The sequence below is a fragment of the Xenopus laevis genome, chromosome 1L (assembly GCF_017654675.1).
Source record: "Xenopus laevis strain J_2021 chromosome 1L, Xenopus_laevis_v10.1, whole genome shotgun sequence".
Taxonomy (NCBI): domain Eukaryota; kingdom Metazoa; phylum Chordata; class Amphibia; order Anura; family Pipidae; genus Xenopus; species Xenopus laevis.
In genome coordinates this window covers 181579537-181600511 of record NC_054371.1, presented here as the reverse complement: position 1 = coordinate 181600511, position 20975 = coordinate 181579537, and the positions used below count along the sequence as shown (strand labels likewise).

The 20975-nt window shown below is 38.0% G+C and overlaps 1 protein-coding gene across 1 annotated transcript in view; it reads left to right on the top strand.

Moving 5' to 3' along the window:
- Positions 1–20975, top strand: part of adamts19.L (ADAM metallopeptidase with thrombospondin type 1 motif 19 L homeolog) — a 118987-nt gene that overhangs the window by 10831 nt on the left and 87181 nt on the right. Inside the window, exons 3-6 of the mRNA XM_018264121.2 lie at positions 8118–8280; positions 14755–14927; positions 15935–16018; positions 16200–16357. Coding sequence (XP_018119610.1) covers positions 8118–8280; positions 14755–14927; positions 15935–16018; positions 16200–16357 — 578 coding nt within the window. The remainder of the gene's footprint in view (positions 1–8117; positions 8281–14754; positions 14928–15934; positions 16019–16199; positions 16358–20975) is intronic.

Sequence of the window (20975 nt, the reverse complement as noted above, 5' to 3'; positions counted from 1 at the left end):
TTCGACCCTTGATACAACTGCCCCATAGACTAGAGTATTCATTCAAATGTATTTGACAAACTCTATTATACTAAAATACTCCTGATCATTTACCTGATCATTCGGATCCTGATTATTTATCATTTGCCACTCACCCTCACATAATTCCAGATGTGATGCTGAATTATACAGAGAGCAGATTGGAGTTTATGTGACCTGATAGCTGTGCAATGTTTCAATTCAACTATTAGGTCCCTTCATCAGGCATATTATGGAAAGAAGCTCCAAAAAGCACACGTGTATTATATGATCCCGAGCACATGTGGGACAGGTTAATTCACACATCATTGTTAACTGGAACTGGCAAGTAATGTGTTGCTATTAGATTTCTGTTTAGCAGAGATGTGTAAATTAAATTATGTCTCTTTTCATTTTCTCTCTCTTCAAACACTTGTGTTTATGCCATGTATCTGTCCTGAACAATGTGCCCCTTTAGTTCCTTCCTATAATATCTCTTTGCTGAAATAGTTTCCTGTAAAGCTTGCAGAATTATCAAACACATCAATAAATGTGTCACTTAAGCGCCAGTCTTCTTAATGTTTACGTATGCATCATTATACTGTGAGAAGTAGGTGGCACTGCGAAAATGCAGTATGGGCAATAACCCATAGTTACCGGTGACTCCTTTTTTCCAGTCAAAAACAAAGAAAAGAAATTTGGTTGGTTGCCAAGCTAATGAAGCAGTGGATTGCCAATAGATTAGCCACAATAGTGAAAGCTATAAGACTATGTTTATTCTGCAGAATGCTTTACAATACCTGAGTAAACAACTTTAAAAGCTCTCTCTGTTGTTTAGGATAGCATCTGCCATTTTAGCTTGGCGTGACATCACTTCCTGCTAGAGTCTCTCCCTGCTCACTCATAGCTCTGAGCTCAGATCACAGCAGGGAGGGAGAGGGGAAAAGGGAGATAGGAGCAAACTGAGCATGCTCAAGCCCTAGCCCTGGAGGTTTATGCTGAAAACAGAAAGTCTGAAAGCTTACTTCATTTTAGCCTTTCCTTCTCTTTTAATGAACTGGTGCAAATGTGCACAGTTTCGCTAAGGGTGTTGGTACATGGGATGTTTTGTTACCCACGTTAAATGTTGGCTACTACTGGAGATGAAACATTTTTAATTTCGTTTCCACCAGCTAAAATGCAAATCGTGGTGGGTAAAAATAAGCGACACTGCTACTGTCCATAGAAGCCCAAAGTTTCCTTGTGCGAAAACTTTGGGCAACTTTGTGCAACATATGTTCCCCACTGCCATTTTGCATTTATGCCAGTGGGAAGGAAATAAGAAAAGTTTTGTCGTCTGCACTAGCCAAGATTTATCGCAGGTGACAAAATGTTCCATGTGCCATAAGCCTAAAGCTCTGTGATATAGGAAAGGTTATGTTGATAGGCTTATTGATAAAACCATAAAGTACAACTTTAATTTTGTTGATACTGGATTTTTTTTTCTTATGCATACTGTATTTAGCATGAGATAGGGAGATACACATTTTTAGCATTTTTTAACCACCGTACATCAAATACTTGTCAAATTGTAGTATGGAATGTAAAATTAGCATGGTATGAAATGCAGTATGCACTTCTCAATGTGCAGCCCATTAAAGGCACACTAACATAAAAAAATAATATCGGAAGACATTGTTCTCCTTCTCTGTACTTTGTATATAGGGAATGGTTTCAGCAGCCCATAGAGTATTGAACTACTTCCCACTGGTGGCAGTGGTGTGCCCTGCATCAGTCCTCAGAATTTTGTCAGTACTGAGTAGAATGATTGTGTTATAGGCATCCCCAGGGCCGGAACTAGGGGTAGGCAGAGTAGGCACGTGCCTAGGGCGCAATGCTGGGGGGGAGCCAGGCACGTACCTGCTCTGTCGCCTACCCCGTGTCCGGTCCCGTCTCTCTCAGATTGCCGAGTGTAACTTTCATGAAAATGCGCCTCTGCGCATGCGCAAAGATCATTTCGCGAATGCGCGCTGTAGCCAAGCTTTGCGCATGCGTGCTGGAGCGTAATTTCGCACATGCGCAGTTTCGCGCACACTGAGCCGGTGCTGTGCCCGCCTGGTTGCCTAGGACGCCTGGCGGGGTTGGCCCGGCTCTGGGCATCCCATTCCTTGACAGTATTAGCACAGCACAGTGATTGTGATCAAAAAGCTTAGAAAGGCTTTCACTCAGGGCAGGTGAAATCAATAACTGTATGGTAAATGAGAATCTTACGCAGCAGAAAACTATTACTAAACGCTGAAATTAAAAGTAAAAAAGTGAAATTTTGGGATGATAGGTTTATCTCTCTCTCTCTCTCTCTCTCTCTCTCTCTATCTCTATATATATACAGTATGCATACTAGTAAACTTTTTTATGTATAGAGTGTGCTGGTCTGATAATATTTTCTCTGTATCAAATTTGACTGCAACCTGCTCTATGTATATGTATAACGGTGTTTATTAGTCAAAAATAAGAACTAACGTTTCGGCTTGCACTCTAGCCTTTTGTTTCGTGCTAGCCGAAACGTTAGTTCTTATTTTTGACTAATAAACACTGTTATTTTTTTGTAAGACCTGTGAGTGCGAACCTCCTTCTGGTATATATATATATATATATATATATATATATATATATATACACTTAAATGCAAGAAATACATAGAGCAGGTTGTAGTCAAATTTGATACAGAGAAAATATTATCAGACCCGAACACCGTTATTTCTTTGTAAGACCTGTGAGTGTGAGCCTCCTTCTGGTATATACTTATCTTTTTGGGCTTCATTTGCACCCAGGCAACATATAAAGCAAACTGCGCATTGATGAAACAGTATTATATGAAAAAACAAGACATTAGGGAGAAAGAGCAACTATACAACTAATCCACAGCTGGCATTTGGTATACAACAGAAACAGATTGAGCAAAATGAAATCTGCTGCTAATATTTCGGTGAGAAGCTCATTGTAGAGAAACAGATGTATCCATATTCAGAATATCCATGTGATGACAGAAATTAATAGTTCTGGAACAAATGTTTGATTATATACCAGCAGATTCTTAACCTACTCTAGCGATGTGGTAATTGTGTTAAGTAAATTGTTCTTTATAAGAGTCATATGTCGGTAGAAAATCTGCATGTTGTAAAATTTGCCACACAGTCAGAAAATCACTAATTATCAGTAAAATGAAAAAGATATATGTAGAAGAAGAGTGATACATTTTTGTAACTTTTCCATCTGCTTTAATGATTGTTTCAGACAAGTTAATAAACCAGACATGTATCAAACCAGTTCTATTTCAGTGTTACTCTTCAGGTTAAATCATGAAATACTGGTGAGTGAAAAAAACAAATAGTGATCCCCAATACATTTATTGTTATTCCTCTTTATAAAAAAAAAAGGCCTAGCGCAAGAATGCAATAAACTATTGAAGAATAATTCTTTCTATATTGGGCCTTCACTTTGGAAACCCATAAATCCCTTTGCGACCACAATGATGCATGAATTCTGGGAAAAACACTGAATTATAGGAATAAAAACATGGCTAATGTCCTCGAAATTGCACTTAGATCACTGTATTTGCGGATGTACATGTACCCTGAAGTCCCTGCACTCATCCAATCAATATAGCTATATACTTTATATAGGACATTAAGGGGTAGATTTATCAAGATGTGAGTTTAGAGCTGAATACATAAAAACTCACCCAAGTTATATTCATTCCTATGGGATATTTAGAATTGTATTTATCAATGTGTGAAATAACTCACCATTTGATAAATATGGTTCTAAAAATCCCATAGGAATGAATAAAATGCGGGTGAGTGTCATTTATTACGTTTTGAACTCATATTTGATAAATTTAACCCACGACTTGTGCATTAAGCTACTAAAAAATGCCCTCTTTTCTTTTAACAAAGCAGGGATATTTTGTCCATACAGTATATCCCCATATATTTATCTGTGGACTGGCCAGTCCTACACTCAGCCCCTATGAAAAATGTATAATGGACTTCTTAATAAATCAGATAAAACTGAGTGTAAAGAAAATGTAATTCTAGGCAAATGTTATTTGTAAATGGGCTACACATATTGCAGTCAGCACTTTCTGTGGTCCAAATAATTAATGGGTCGAGTAACAAATCATTCAGTATTAGCTTCCTTTTTTCTGTAACCCCACTACAGGGAAGCACAGATGTAATATGGTGCAGTAAACCGAAAAACGACTCATCACTGTCGGGTATGAGCAAACATGGTGGTGGCGCATGTCCTGACACAGACATGTATCCGAGCACCTGATACAGCTTCATGCCGATGTGATGTCACTTGCCCAAGCAGGTTCTGTGTTCTACTGTCCTGTCCTATCCTTGTTTCTCTTTTGCTTTCCTGGTAATTGACTGAGTGCCTTTTCCTAAACATCAACTATTGTGAATAAAGGCCATTTCTAAAATGAGTAATGCCAATCTACTCACAATGGATTATTATTCAGCAACATACCTCCCAACATTTTCGAAATAGAAAGAGGGACAAAAAGATTTGGCCACACCCATTTTTGTAACCACACCACCTAATTACCATGTTCATTTTACAAAATGTGGCAGGTTATATACGTTTGAACACATTTCTGTGGTTTTTATGTGTTATTACTGTTTTGCTAATCAATGGGAATTGCCCTTTAAAGAGATACGGACACCAGAAATTAAACGCTTTTTTTTACATCTATCATAATATTGCAATATTGAAAGCAACTTATAACTTTACCATAAAGTATTTTCAGGATGCTTTTACATTACCTGTCTGATGCCCCGTGTTCCTGTATGAGGGGGGCTGCCATATTAGTGCAGCAGGAGTCCGTTAGTATTAGAAACTTTAACTGACAGGCTGAAATGGGACAGTCAGGTTGGCAAAACAGTCAGGTTTAGAAACTTCAACTAATAATTACTTGCTTTCTCTCAAGCTCAGGCACTCTGTTTCTCTGGCCAAGTTAGTTACAAACATACAAAAAATAGAAAATTGATTAGTGCACTTCCCTGGTTCATTATCAATTTAGTATCTATGCAGTTGCATGTATTTAAAAAAATGGGGGTTTTAGTTACAAAGTCATGATCATAAAAGTGGAAAGCCACTATAAAACAAAAAGGTAACCCCCATGTGGTAGCCCTAACTATTTACCTATGGTCACAATTTTCATAGGTTTACACCTAATTTGCATTTATAGAGGAGAGGTTGCCATGACCAAAGCATTGTTTCACAGGCTTACTCTTTCCTCCCCCACTTATGACTTATCAAAGGGAGTGATTGCCCAGGCCAACACTAAAGTACTGGGCTTGAGCCAACCCCATGCCACACCATTTCTAGAGGTTTACTCCTTTCTTACCCTCTTACTGCTTTTAAATGAGAGTGATTGCCCAGACCAACAAGCATTTTGAAAGGCATAAGACCAACATTATTGGGACAGGTGTGGGGGTTTTGCAACCACAGCGAAGTCTGGCCATTCTGGAACTCCAGGGGGAGCACTCCAGGGCTAAGTAAAAGATACAAAGACAAAGGAAGTGCAACTGATCTGGCCATACAAACATATAAAAGAGAGAACATGAATCAATGCACATTCCCTGGTCCCCTGTTTCACTAGTAATTTAGTATCTATACAAGTGCATGTATTTTTTAAAAACAGGGATTTTTAGTAACAAAGATATGATCATAAAATTGGCAAGTCACCATATCACATCAAGGTAAACCCTATTTGGTGGTTCCTTAATATTTAACTCTGGTCAAATTTTTCCTAGTTTGGCACCTCCCTGTGTGATAGCATGTCCTGAGATAAGTGTCTCCTGACGAAGGTTCTTGTCTAACTGGACTAGAAAAAGGATAACTATCTTGATAGAGAAAGACAGGCCTCACAGTGGAACAATAAGCTTCTCTGCAGGTTGTGACCCAGTCTCTGTGAGAAAACTGGATATTCTGTGTATTGTTCAATAACAATAATAAAGGTTACTTCCATTGCAACACGCTTGGATGATATGGATTTAGGACTTTCTTTCTTTTATCCCTACTATGCCTACCTAACAGAAGTCATGAGTTGAGTGTGAAAAAACGTAAATTCAACTTTTGATAAATCAGCCCTTATCAGTATCAGAGCCACTGTGCCACAGGTCTGTAAGGATCAAATATCTACTATCTGAAAAGCTCAGTACACTGCCATTCTAAGAGATACTAAGAGATAAGCAGGCAAAGTAAACAGATGTACGGAACATCTACTTATTTTCAAAATTTTCTGCTTCAAACCCAAAGAGGTTTAAAATTTGTTTACCTCATAACATGGTCAGGGAAAAAATTGTGCTGAATCAGCCATTCAGTCATAGGTTCAAGCCCCCCATTCACTCAATTGATTGCTCCTCACAACAGATACGCATTCAGGTGGCAAAGGTTCAACTTCAGTAGGGGCTAGGGAGAGCAAACTAGCATACAACAGAGCTGCTTTATGGTACTTATGCCAATGGCAAGAACTAATCTCACTTTTTAGTCTGGGTTTCCTGGAATATATAGGGGAGCAAACAGACATTCTCTCCAAATCTCAGAATTAACTCTTCAACAGTTTCCAGGCCCCATAGAAGGTGCCAGTCATATGGATTTTTAGGCCTATAATATAATTTCAACCTAAATTGCAGAACAATAATCAATCCTGTAAAAATAAATTGTATTATAATTAAAGTGGGTAACTATATAACGTCAGTTTTGCTTTTAATAATGCAAGTGCAAATCCTTATGGCACCGGAAATAACATTTTACAAAAGGTGCCCTGATGTTGGGCCATATAAATGTTTTCAAAAGTTCCCCCCCCTCCCTGGGGAAACCAGGAGGAGTAGCTGGGGGGCTTGAGCGGAGTCTTACTTGGGTGAGATTTGTGGAGAAAGTCGTTTTGCTCTCCTAGATACACATGGAAGACCAGTTTAAAGGTCAGTTAGGGTGAAACAAATAAACATTTATTTGTTGACATAAGTATTCTTGGAACAATGACTGAATGACTAATACATCAATATTTTCCTGTATCTGTAATATAATTATGAACTAAGGGGGTTGCTTGGCCAATGGTTAAACCTCCAAGGGGACTTAAACGACTAGAACAACTGTATACTCTGAAACTTATAGCTTTTATAAGCTATTTAATGTCCTTAAAGTAGATCCAGTCTAAGCATAGGCAGGAGGCCTGATTGTTGGTTTAAAATAAACCTATTAAACACTAACAATAAGTATTTACTCATTTGTGTTTTACGGTGTAGTAAGTTGCACTCCTCGTACTACCTTATTAATCACAAGTGCTACAAAATTGTTTAATGTCAAAAGATCAGTAATCAGAAAAACCTGCACAAAAGTAAGTCCAAGTCTTAACTTGGGATCTGAATTGTTGTCCTGGCTGTTTTTTTACAACCCATCTGTTAATCTTCAGCCTATAGGGTATTCCATAAAAAACAGAAATCTTAGAAATAAAACATTTAAACTTTTAGGATTCCTGATGTTATTGTGTTTAGGTGGGGGATCCTATAATTCCTGTACAGAAATACAAGAGAAAGGTCTGTTTGTTGAATCAAACATGCAAACTAACAAAGCACAAGTTACTAATAGGTGTATGGTTCTACATCCTTGTATATTTTTTTCTCATAGTGTTTAGTGTATAGTGATTACTGCTGAAGCCACAACTGTATAAAATGATATTACCTGGTTCTTGATTTCTATTCATTTCTAATAGTTCATTGATGCTGGAAAAGTGTTTACCAGAACGTGATCTACTACATTATGTTCTACCTATATACCGTATATATATATATGGTATTTGTGGTTATTGTATGCTATAAATGGAGTTTGGGATATTTTTTTATAAGCTGTGTTTTTTCCAGTTAATAATCACAATATTTCATTCCCTCTCACTGTATTTCATTCCCTCAATGGTGTGAATGCATGTGGCAAGCTATTGTATGAAACATGATCTGTCAACATTATTTTTTATGGCTAAATGCTTTCTTCCATCTGTATTTTGCAGTAATCAAGCCTAGCAAATATAAATAATAAATCAGGATTCTCAAATGTATTTTCTTTATATTCCTTAGATGGGATTCATACAAATGAATGAAGATTTAATATACATTGAGCCGCTAAATCAAACCATGGCAGTTGCTGGCCATGCGCATCGTGTTTACAGGAGAAAGAGGGCAGCAGAAAGCAAGTCCTGGGGAAAAAAGTCCGTTCATCAGCCATACTGTGGAGTTACAGGTATTAATCTTTAAACATTCTGCATGACTGGTTTCCCCTACAAGCAAGCACTTTACATAATGTCATATTATATTTCCCTTCTCATCCCTCTAATGTGCATTATTGTTTTCTTCTTTTTACTGACAGCTTCCCCCAATATAACAGTCTTATTAAAATAATGCAGTTATCTTGATTCTTAATTTTAGTTTTTTTTGTTTCTCAACATTTAGTAAATATTAGTGGTATTAAACTTCATCCTCTTCTTGTAACTCATGCTATACTTTTACAAGCTTGCCTTTCTGGTACTTACGTGTTACAAGCATGTTCCTTTTCCTTATTTGAATGGCTACTTTAAAGGGGTGGTTCACCTTTGAGTTAACTTTTAGTATGATGTAGAGAGTGATATTCTGAGACAATTTGCAATTGGTTAACGTTTTTTATTGTCGTTTCAGAGTTATTTAGGTTTTTATTCAGCAGCTCTCCAGTTTGCAATTTCAGCAATATGGTTGTTAGGGTCTAAGAAACTGGAATATGAATAAGAGAGGGTCTGAATTGATGATGAGTAATATAAAGTAGCAATAACAATACATTTGTAGCCTTACAGAGCATTTGTTTTCAGTGACCCCCATATGAATGCAGGAAAAAGTCAGAAGAAGAAGACAAATAATCAAAAAACTGTAAAAGATAAATAATGAAGACTAACTGAAAAGTTGCTTCAAATTGGCCATTCTGTAAAATACTAAAAGCTAATTTAAAGGTGAACCACCCCTATTCTGTTTCATTATTATTCTGTTTCAACAGTGCCACAACAGCAGTGGCCATTTTCATGACTCTTAGCATAAAAGTACAGTTAAAAGCTCTTCTGCCACAAAAACCCCAGACCAACAGATTATCCAATTAGGTATAACTATCTGGCCACTTTGAATTATTATTGGCTGGCTGAAAATTCAGCTTTTTTGTTTTCAGAATTTTAAAAAAATGGTTCAATTTAACACTTTGGAGCCAATTTATGAACATTGATGCTAGATTGCACAAGTTTAGATGCTAATAGTAACCAATGTTAGTAAACACACCACTAAGTTTGTAAGCAAGCCCTCTTTAATTTAGTCATGTAGAGATACAGAAAACCCCCTCCCTTCATATGTTTTACTTTAAAGGAACAGTATATCTTCTCTTCACCCATTAACCCATTATGATTATTTACTAAAGAATTATAATTAAATCTTCTTTACTTCTCCTTTCTCTATTTTTTTTGTTCTGTAGAGTTATAGGTATCTCTTGTACAGCAGATCCAAATTTCACAAACATTACTGTACATATTAATTTACATACAATATACTCCATTTTAGGTGGTTTATCAGGGCCTTTGCATATTTTTATTGTTTTATTTTGTGTACTCAGATTTTAGCACAGATGGTGACATGCAGTTGGCAAGTATCGTTTGGAGTTCTTAATTTATTTCCTAGTTGGGTTAGTCTGCATTTTATTCATGAGGTGCAAAGACAGATATGCAGAAGGGACGCCTTTTAGGCATAAGGGAAACCTTTATTAGCATAAAGGGGTTATAATTAGGGATGTAGCGAACGTCGGAAAAAAAGTTTGCGAACATATTCGCGAACTTGCGCAAAAACGCGAGCGGTTCGCGAACGGTTCGCGAACCCCATAGACTTCAATGGGAAGGCGAACTTTAACATCTAGAAAAGACATTTCTGGCCAGAAAAATGATTTTAAAGTTGTTTAAAGGGTGCAACGACCTGGACAGTGGCATGCCAGAGGGGGATCAAGGGCAAAAATGTATCTGAAAATTCTGCCTGTGTGTGCTTGGAAGAGATAGTGTAGGGGGAGAGCTGTTAGTGATTTCAGGGACAGATGATAGTAAGTTTGCTGGCTAGTAATCTGCTTGATACTGCTCTGTATTGGAGGGACAGAAGTCTGCAGGGATTTGAGGGACATTTTAGCTTAGGTAGCTTTGCTGGCTAGTAATCTACTGTTCTCTTTAAACAACTGCCATACGTTGACCTTGTAGGCATTGTTTGCCCAGTTTTTTTGGACGCAGCCACTGAAGCACAGTTGCCATAAAAAATATGCCATATAAATGCTGAAAATAGTCATTTTTCGCCATACGTTGACCTTGTAGACATTGTTTGCCCAGTTTTTTTGGTTGCAGCCACTGAAGCACAGTTGCCAGAAAAAATATGCCATATAAATGCTGAAAATAGTCATTTTTTGCCATACGTTGACCTTGTAGGCATTGTTTGCCCAGTTTTTTTGGTCGCAGCCACTGAAGCACAGTTGCCAGAAAAAATATGCCATATAAATGCTGAAAATAGTCATTTTTTGCCATATACGTTGAGTCAACGTATGGCAAAAAATTACTATTTTCAGCATTTATATGGCATATTTTTTCTGGCCTCTGTGCTTCAGTGGCTGCGGCCAAAAAAACTGGGCAAACAATGCCTACAAGGTCAACGTATACACTACTACAGCGGTGGATACGGATTACGTAAAATATATTATGGCTGCTTGAAAAAAGTCACTCCGGTGTTTTTTCTGGAGACAGTAATATTATGGATATTTAGACAGAATGTGAACAAGGTCACACAGCTAGATGGCGGGTTGAAGAAAACAGTGTGCAAATAATGCCTACAAGGTCAACGTATACACTACTACAGCGGTGGATACGGATTACGTAAAATATATGAATGCTGCTTGAAAAAAAGTAACTCAAGTGGTTTTTCTAGAGACGATAATATTATCAATATTTAGACAAAATGTGAACAAGCTCACACAGCTAGATGGCGGGTTGAAGAAAACACTGTGCAAATAATGCCTACAAGGTCAACGTATACACTACTACAGCGGTGGATACGGATTACGTAAAATATATTATGGCTGCTTGAAAAAAGTCACTCCGGTGTTTTTTCTGGAGACGGTAATATTATGGATATTTAGACAGAATGTGAACAAGGTCACACAGCTAGATGGCGGGTTGAAGAAAACAGTGTGCAAATAATGCCTACAGGGCAAATAATGCCTAAAAGGTCAACTTATACACTACTACAGCGGTAGTAAAATAAAAAAAGTAAAATAAAAAAAAAAATGAATATTAAAAAAAAAAAATTAAAGTTGGTGCTGCTGAACTACTAGGAGCAGCAGATTAGCACACCAGTCCCACTCCCCAACACTGCTAGACTAATAGCACTGGGCTCTTATAGTAGTAGTAGTAGTAGTAGTAAAACAACAAAAAAATAAATAAAAGCAGTCCTTACAAGGACTACTGTTATTGCAGCAGTCAGCAGATGAGATCAGAAGCAGGACAGCTGCCCACTGCAGCTACATACAGAGCACTGCAGTAGAAGGTAGATTACTAGCCAGCAAAGCTACCTAAGCTTAAATGTCCCTCAAACCCCTGCAGACTTCTGTCCCTCCAATAACAGAGCAGTATCAAAACGATTACTAGCCAGCAAACTTTCAACTGTCCCTGAAATCACTAACAGGCAGCAGCTCTCTCCCTACACTATCTCTTCAGCACACACAGGCAGAGTGAAAAAACGCTGCAGGGCTTCGGTTTTTATAGGGAAGGGGAGTGGTCCAGGGGAGAGCTTCCTGATTGGCTGCCATGTACCTGCTGGTCTGGGGTGAGAGGGCAAAAAAAAGCGCCAACAATGGCGAACCCAAAATGGCGAACGTCGCGCGACGTTCGCGAACTTCCGGCGAGCGCGAACACCCGATGTTCGCGCGAACAAGTTCGCCGGCGAACAGTTCGCGACATCTCTAGTTATAATAGAAAACTGTAGAACTAAATGACTAAGCTGTTTGTAAAGCTTTTTATCACTGGAGCAATTTCAGGCATGGTGAATCATTCTGGATAGCGTTCAGACGCTTACAGAAATTGGCTCCACAGAGTAACCTAAAAGTTAGATCACTTTTTTGTCACTCTGTTGTTGTTTCAAGATCATGTGAATTTATTTTATTTATTTATATTTAATGTTTGGATGCAAAACAGATTCATGAGATCATGCAGGAAATACTAACTAATGCTTGGGCAGAACACCCATACAATGGTGTTAATGGTGGAAATAAAGTACACAATTTTGTTTTTCACTGAACGATTAAAAATCCCTTTTAACATTCCATCATAGCCAATATGGTCAGATTCAGTCAACAGGATGAGCCTATTGCTGTAGGTAAAGAAATATTAAGTGTAGAGGTGTAGAGATGCAAAGGAAAGAATGAAAAGCCATTCAATCTGGTTGCACAGAAAATTTTATATGAAACATCATAAAGCAGCTAGCAAAATCCTGATTAATTCAAATTCATATTCTCTTAAAGTCATGTAACCTATAAATTTGACAACCCAAGATTGATTTTTTTAGTGTATACATTTAAAAATAGAAGAACCTTGTTAAAGTGAAATTACATATCTAGGTGGTTATTTATTAAAGGTCGAGCTTGTGGGATTTTTTGTACCTCAATTAAACCATACAATTTAATCAAACTTGAATGTTTGCTTATTTATGAAAAAATCTGAATGTAAAAAATAGGGATGCACCGAATCCAGGATTCGGCCTTTTTCAGCAGGATTCAGATTCCATTTGGCCGAATCCTTCTGCCCGGCCAAATGCAAATTAGGGGCGGGAAATTGTGACTTTTTGTCAGTAAAAAATGCTTTCCACTTCCCATCCCTAATTTGCATATGCATATTAGGGTTCGGATTTGGTGCAGTATTTGGCCGAAACTTTCACGAAGGAATCGGGGGTTCGGCCGAATCCAAAATATTTGATTCGGTGCATCCCTAGTAGAATGAATTAAATACCTCTAATTTGTAGAGTTTAAAGGATTGAGCACAAACCAGCTTAAAACACCCAAAAATCATGAAGGCACAAAAAACATCTTCAAATGGTTAAAAGGGACCTCTGCCATTGCCTTTTACATGAATTGAATAGATTTTAGCTGGAGTATTTTTGGATTTGGACTTTCAGCAGCTTCAGGGCATAATAAATCTGTAACGATCGCTTAACCTGGCAGGTCTAGTGGTCGGTAGGGATTTCTGCCACCTGGTTTTGTTCCCTCTGGTGCCGGGTTCCTCTATGGCGCACGTGGCGCACACTTCCTGTGTTGACATCATCGTGCCTTGGTTTTGGATTAAAACTCATTGCCCATTGTTAGGTCTAACTAGATTAGTTCCTGGGTGTTTATTCTTCGTGAATCCCATTGTGTAAACTGGTTTTGACCCTTGCCTGTCTGCCTGACTATTTTGAACTCTGCATTCCTGATCCTTGCCTTCCTGACTCCTCTGAATTCTCCAATCCTGATCCTTGCCTGTCTGACCTTGCTTGAACTCTGCCTGTACCGACCTGGCCTGTCTGACCACGATATTCCGTTTGTTCCTTCCGAGTTGAGTTGCCTTCCATCCTAAAATCCTTGGTAAACAACCTTGCCCCTTTGCCTGTCCAGAACTCTTGCTTTGCTCCTCTCTTATTAAGACCTGGTGGCATCTGAGTAGCTGAGGGCTCCTCCTGAGGCCAAAGGCGGCTGTTACTAGGGATGTAGCGAACTGTTCTGCGGCGAACTTGTTCGCGCGAACATCGGCTGTTCGCGTCCGCCACAAGTTCGCAAACGTCGCGCGACGTTCGCCAATAGGCGTTCGCGTCAAAATCGTTCGACCATTCGACCATTCGATCGCTAAAATCGAACGATTTTCGTTCGATTCGAACGAAAATCGTTCGATCGAACGATTAAAAATCCTTCGATCGTTCGAATCGAACGATTTTCGGATGTTCGAAGTTCGCGAACTGTTCGCATTTTTTGCCGGTGTTCGCGAACGGCGTTCGCGAACACATACTCGGCGGTTCGCTACATCCCTAGCTGTTACAGGTGGAAGCCGATCCCAGACCAGGGAGCTTAGCACCTGTTCTGGATTTATCGAGCCAATCATTACAAAATCGTGAAAAATTCTAATTATTTTCTGAAAAATTGTTTTTTAGTGAAACTACCCTTTAGTAAATAACCCCCCTAATGTTCTGCTACATTGTGTTTTATGGAATTACTGATTTTGTCCTGCCACAATGCCAGTTAATAAGGAGCACATACTTTTGTTGTTTAAAGCTAACCTTCTTTAAGTTGTCATCCTTCTATAATTATTAATGGACCAGTATGTTCTACAGGAAGAAATATGCCCCCATATTGAGAGACAACTCACAATTGTTCTAAAATTTTCGTGGCTTTTAAATAATGCTGCCTTTCCAAGCTTGAAACTTAACATGATATCTGGTGCAGATTAATCCTTGGGCTAGTTTCTGTTTGTAGTAAAATATTTGTAGAACTTTTCAGTTCCTCCCTATTTATGTTCAGTCAGTCATTCAAGCCACTGCCTTATTGTTAGGGTAATGGAACCCCAGCAACCAGATACAGTAAACTACAACATATAGGATTTAGTTGTGGGAGTTATTTATCAAGGGTACTAAAATACAAATTTTTTTTTTATCTTTGCAGATAGAAGGAGGACAAGGAATAATAAAGCATCCGATACAGGAAGAGGAAAGAGGTACTCATACAAACAAGCACAAGAATACAACATAGAAACTGTGGTGGTTGCAGATCCTGCCATGGTGTCTTATCACGGACCAGAAGCCACTAGAAAGTTTATTCTCACCATCCTAAACATGGTAACTATCAGTATTAAACAAACTAGCCTTAATATTTCTATTCTTGATGATGCACAACTGTTTTGCAGGCTTTTCTGTTGTCACTTCACCCTTCTATCCCTCCTGAATACAGCAGAGGCTGCAGTGTATTCAGTGGGGAGGCTACAGGACTCATGCAGCTTACAAAAGAACAAATGGAGAGTGCCAACAGTGAATATTTTAAAAACACTAAAAATGGATTCATTCAAATTCTACTCACAAGTGAGATCTTAAAAAATCATATCAGGCTAATAGTCTTTTCCCCCGTGAGGAAAGGCAGCTTTTGTTCCGAAAATGTTTGAACATAACCTGTGTGTCTTGAGCACTTCAATAAACCTGGGAACACCCCACTTTTGATATAGGTGTTGCCATTCAATTTTTTCTTCAGTATACTTGTAACTGGCGGTGGAGGAGGCCAGTAGCAATACCCTTTTCGCCAAACTATTCATTTTTGCACATACACTGCATGCGGACATTAATTAGCATAATTAAGGTCAAGAAAAGCTTTGGCAACCTCCACATTGTGCCTGATACCCATTTTATATCTAACATTTTGGGATAATTTAATAACTATGTGAGCAGCTCAGAACTGTTGTTGCTCATGAGACAACTGAACCCAGCCTGGCGTCTCCTCCTGTTGGACCTCCCATTGACACCGAGGGGCCTACTTATCACAAAAAAATTGTAAAAAGCTGTATAAAATAAATAGCAAAATTATCAAGTTGTGTGTTTTATTTTACACTGCTGGAACACTGGATTTGATGCTGTTATTCTACATCACTTCAGACCTCTCATAATCCATTAAAATCAAAGGGGAAAAATTCAAGGGGCAAGTAGATTCCAGCAGATGTCGCTCTGGAAATAACCATGTAAAAAACTGAGATGGATGAACACAGAATTTCTCCTCAATCTAAATGCTTTTCATATGAGTCCCAAAAATGTAAAGTAAATGCAATCTTTTTATTAATATGTCAAAAATTCCAACCTAGGTATACAACCTTTTTCAACACAAAAGTCTTGGGGTCCAAATGAATCTTCGAGTTACAAAATTGGTTCTGCTGCATGAACCCCCAGTGAGTAAGGACTATTTTATTTTTATGTTTTTCAACATTAAAAGAACAGTAATGTATACAAAAGCTTCCACAGATCTACCATTCTCTTTGGTTTTCTGCTCAATAGTAAAAATGTGTATAGCCCCTTGAAGTTAGGTCAGCTGAAAAAAATCATCTGATTATTGTTATTTTTTATATACAGGTAGACATGTACATTGGGCATCATGGGGAAAAAATGTTGGAGAGCTTTTGCAAATGGCAGCTTGAGGAATTTGGAAAGAAGAATGATGTACACATGGAAATGTCAACAAGCTGGGGAGAAGAATATTCGGCAGTAGATGCTGCAATTCTAATAACAAGGTAGATATTGTGAGAGAACTTTGAGTCACACGTGACATGGCTAGCTCTCTGTTTTTTCAACAGACAATTATTTTACATAATTTGTTTTTTCTGATCATGAAAGTGCAAACTGCTCCACAAACATCCCACACCACTTTGACTTTATTCCACTCCACCAACCTCAAAAACAACACTCCTCACACTATCACATGAGAAAATGAAGCCCTGTGTTAATAATAATTCAATTATCATAATAAAGCACTATATTCTCTGTGGATTTTAATAAATATTTTCAAATATATTCATCTAAATATTTTCATTATTTAAAACCAACAATATTTAGCTATGACAAATCAAAGATCATACATACATACATTCTTGTTAGGTTTATTTTAAGGATGCACTGAATCCATGATTTGGTTCGGGATTCGGTCAGGATTTGGCCTTTTTTAGTAGGATTTGTATGAATTCTCTTGTCTGGCCGAACTGAATAAGAATAAATTTGCATATGCAAATTAGGATTCAGTATTTGGCCGAACCTTTCATGAAGGATTCAGGGGTTCATCTCTAGTTCATATTGCATGATGTACTTTTTTTTTTTAATTTTTTTGTACTGCAGTTTCAAGTATGTGGAACATGTTCAATTTTTAAAGACTCTTTGACATCTGATGTTTGTTCCCAAAAGAACAAATCATTCTATCAACTAATTTAAATCATATTACCCAGATTTAACATGGCAATTCTGTTCTGTTTAATATATATATATTAACCTAAAATTAAATAGCCCAGATTTAATTGTCAGAAAATTTGTATCAGATGTGACAGATACTCTGCTGTGAGTCTGTGGTGAGACATTTGCTTATGGCTTTAATCAGCACTCATTTTGAGAACAATTAGAACATCTCAGAAGAGTGATATACTGTCTGTATAAATGCAAAACTCTCAGAAACATATAACAAAGTGTTACAGAAACTATAGGGGTAGTTTACTGCATGCAGGACAGGGTGCAAAGTGCTAAAGATGGGCTCAATACTCAATTAAAAAAAAAACGTTGTGCCTCCTGTTCTACACAAATGAAAGTGCCTCATTTGGCCCATGAATACAGTGTTATCCTGTGTCTTACAGCTCTGCATTCATGAGGGTCAAGTGGGAGTACAGAAGAAAATGAGTTCTGTACATTATTACCCTTTAACAGCATAGTACAGCAGCTATATAATAAATGCTTCCCAAACATACCTGAAATACAATGCAAGAGATTGGATTTGTTCATAAAAACTACCACATAGGCCAGAAATACAATGCAAGAGAATCACTTTGTGCCTGTTATACAGTGGATGAGATGAAATATGTGAATTATCTGTAGAAATACAGTAAGGGGCCCATTTAATTAGCTCGAGTGAAGGAATAGATATAAAAAAAACTTTGAATTTCGAATGTTTTTTTTCGCTACTTCGACCATCGAATTGGCTACTTCGACCTTCGACTATGACTTCGAATTGAATGATTCGAACTAAAAATCGTTCGAATATTCGACCATTCGATAGTCGAAGTACTGTCTCTTTAAAAAAAACTTCGACCCCCTACTTCGCCACCTAAAACCTACCGAGGTGCAATGTTAGCTTATGGGGAAGGTCCCCATAGGCTTTCTAAGGTTTTTTTGGTTGTAGAAAAATCGTTCCATCGATTGATTAAAATCTTTTAAATCGTTCGATTTGAAAGATTTAATCGTTCGATCGAACTAATTGCGGTAAATCCTTCGCCTTTGATATTCAAAGTCGAAGGATTTACATTCGGCAGTCGAATCAACTGGACTTGCTGTGTTTTTCTTGAAGGCGGTTCACCAGTCATTCGACTGGCTTTCTCAATTCAGAATGACTTGTAAAAATATCTTTCTGGAATAAATACCCTGGAATGTTGCTCCAATCAGCATAATCTGTTTATCATACCCAGGCGGGATGTCATGAAGTTAGGTGTTGATTGTATTAGCATGATTGTAGCTTTGAGGTGTTATTAACCCTTCCAGAGAGAGGTGGCAAAACAGCATTATATGTGACAGACAATAGATGTGGCAGCCAGGGGCCTTCAGTTTTTACATATATGGCTTCCTTAACACCTCTTTTGAACCAGTCGTTCTCCCGGTCTAGAATCTGGATTTGGCAATTTTCAAATGTGAGTCCCTTTTCCTAAAAATGTAGGTACACAACTAAATCCTGACCAGAGGAGCTGGCTCTTCTGAGATTCGTTATACGCTGGTGTAACTGTTGTTTGGTCTCTCCCACATACAAATCAGAACACTCCGCACTGCACTGCATACACAATGCTTCTTCTTGTGCTCTGGGCAGGGGTCTGTTGGATGAACCAGTTGTTGCCTCAGTATGTTGCTGGGTTATAAGCAGACAGAGATGAAGTGTTTTTTAAAAATCCTTCTAGGTTTTTCAGACACCCCCCCCACATGTATAATTTTACATGAATATTACATACATATCCTATCCTATATAATAAAGTTGAAGTGTCTCTGCGTCCAGTCCCTGTGTCCGTTGGATTGCACTACTGCGCATGTGCCCCACGGACCATCTCTGGCGCTACTGTGCATGTGCCCCACGGACTGTCTCTGGCTAATTTTCTACATATGTTCTAGCGCCCGTTAATTTAACGGGCTTAATGTCTATCCTATATCCTATATAATCCTATATAATAAAGTTGAAGTGTCTCTGCGTCCAGTCCCTGTGTCCGTGGGATTGCGCTACTGCGCATGTGCCCCAAGGACCATCTCTGGCGCTACTGCACATGTGCCCCACGGACCGTCTCTGGCGAATTTTCTAAATATGTTCTAGCGCCCGTTAATTTAACGGGCTTAATGTCTAGTAAATTATATATTGCATAAAAACGGATTCACAATATATACTGCATCTGCTGTCATAAGAGATGCAGCTCAAATGACCCATTTCATTGAGATTTTTTATTCCATTTATACAGAATATATTAGTTTATAAATGACTAAGATTCACGTGACTGAAAAAAAGAGAAAGTTTGGTCCTGTAGCCGTTTCTATTCCGTTATCCAACCGGTATAAATCTTACAAATCCAAATTCTGCGAAACATTGCTTCACAAGGAAGCTCAGGAGAAGACAGCAAGAAAAGGTGAAAAAAATGTTACAAAATATAGTGTAGTTTATTTTTATATAATACACAAAAGCCATGAATATCTTGTAAATTATATCCTTATAAACGGTGAGTAGTGATGTCATCAGTTATAAACGGTGAGTAGTGATGTCATTTCTGTCACATGACTCACTAAAATTTGTGTATTATAATAAATAAAGTACCCCCAGTTGTAAAATATGAGGATATTATAAGTTACCTCGGAGTTCCATGACCTGTATAAAAACACTCGGCCTTCAGCCTCGTGTTTTTATAGGGTCATGAAACTCCTCGGTAACTTATAATATCCTTATATTTTACAAGAGGGGGTACTTTATTCACTATATATATTCACCACCTATAATATTCAGTCTCACGTGAAACCCACTCCATTCAGCAGACCATGATTACACGTTCTCTTAATTTTAAGTGATCCACCACCAAGGGAAGATGGGTACTTACAAACGTTTTAAATGGTTATATGCCTTTTTGATAATTCTCACAATGCTTAATGCAGATCCCAGTCCGGATTTGCTAGGGAAAATGCGCTTCATATAGTGTAAAAACGTTTTAATGAATATCACATAAGTTTAAAATTACACTCACATAAAACCAAGCAGATTGGCAGTTATGAGTCCCTTCCAGATTCAATTGAGTATACAGCTCATGGTAAACTGGGAGACAGAGAGGAGCTCTGAATATACTGTGCATGCTACTACCTTGTGACAGCAGTAAAGCGTTTTCTTGTATCCTGTAAAACTGCAAACTGCTTCTCAAGCCTATTAACCATGGTCCATTGGACTCCAAACACATCGCACCAAAAATACGCAATTGAACCTGATGGGCGAATTTGGGGAGTTTCACTTCGCCGAAAAATTTGCGAATTTCCCACGAAATTCGCAAAACATTTGTGAAACAGCACCGGAGTCTTGTTTTTGATGCCGGTGTCTCGTTTTTGACACCGGCATCTCGTTTTTGACGTTGGCGTCCGTTTTTTGATGCCGGCACAAATTCGATGGGTGTTCACACAGAGAGGTGGCGAATATATATATATAAAAATATACTACACTAAATTTTTTGGAACATTTTTTCACTTTTTCTTGCTGTCTTCTCCTAAGCTTCCTTGTGAAGTGTTGTTTCACAGAATTTGAATTTGTAAGATTCATGTGAGTCAGGCTGTTCAGCCTAAACATTCATGTACATGCAAATTGACACCCAGTGAAATCTGACTGGGAGTTAGTTGCCAGTCTGCACTTCTGAAAACTTTAATAATAGAATTAATGTTACATTATCACAACACAACCCAGATGTTACATAACTGCTTTTCATTTGGTTTGTACTTTCTCTGCATTATTTTGCCTATTTATAGGTTAATTTAACATTTTAAAACAAGTAGAAGGCAAAATAACAATTTCTGGACCACTGTAAGCAATATCTTTTAAGAAACGGTTGTCCTCAAAAGACTTTACTCAATCACACTTTTGTATATTACACATGT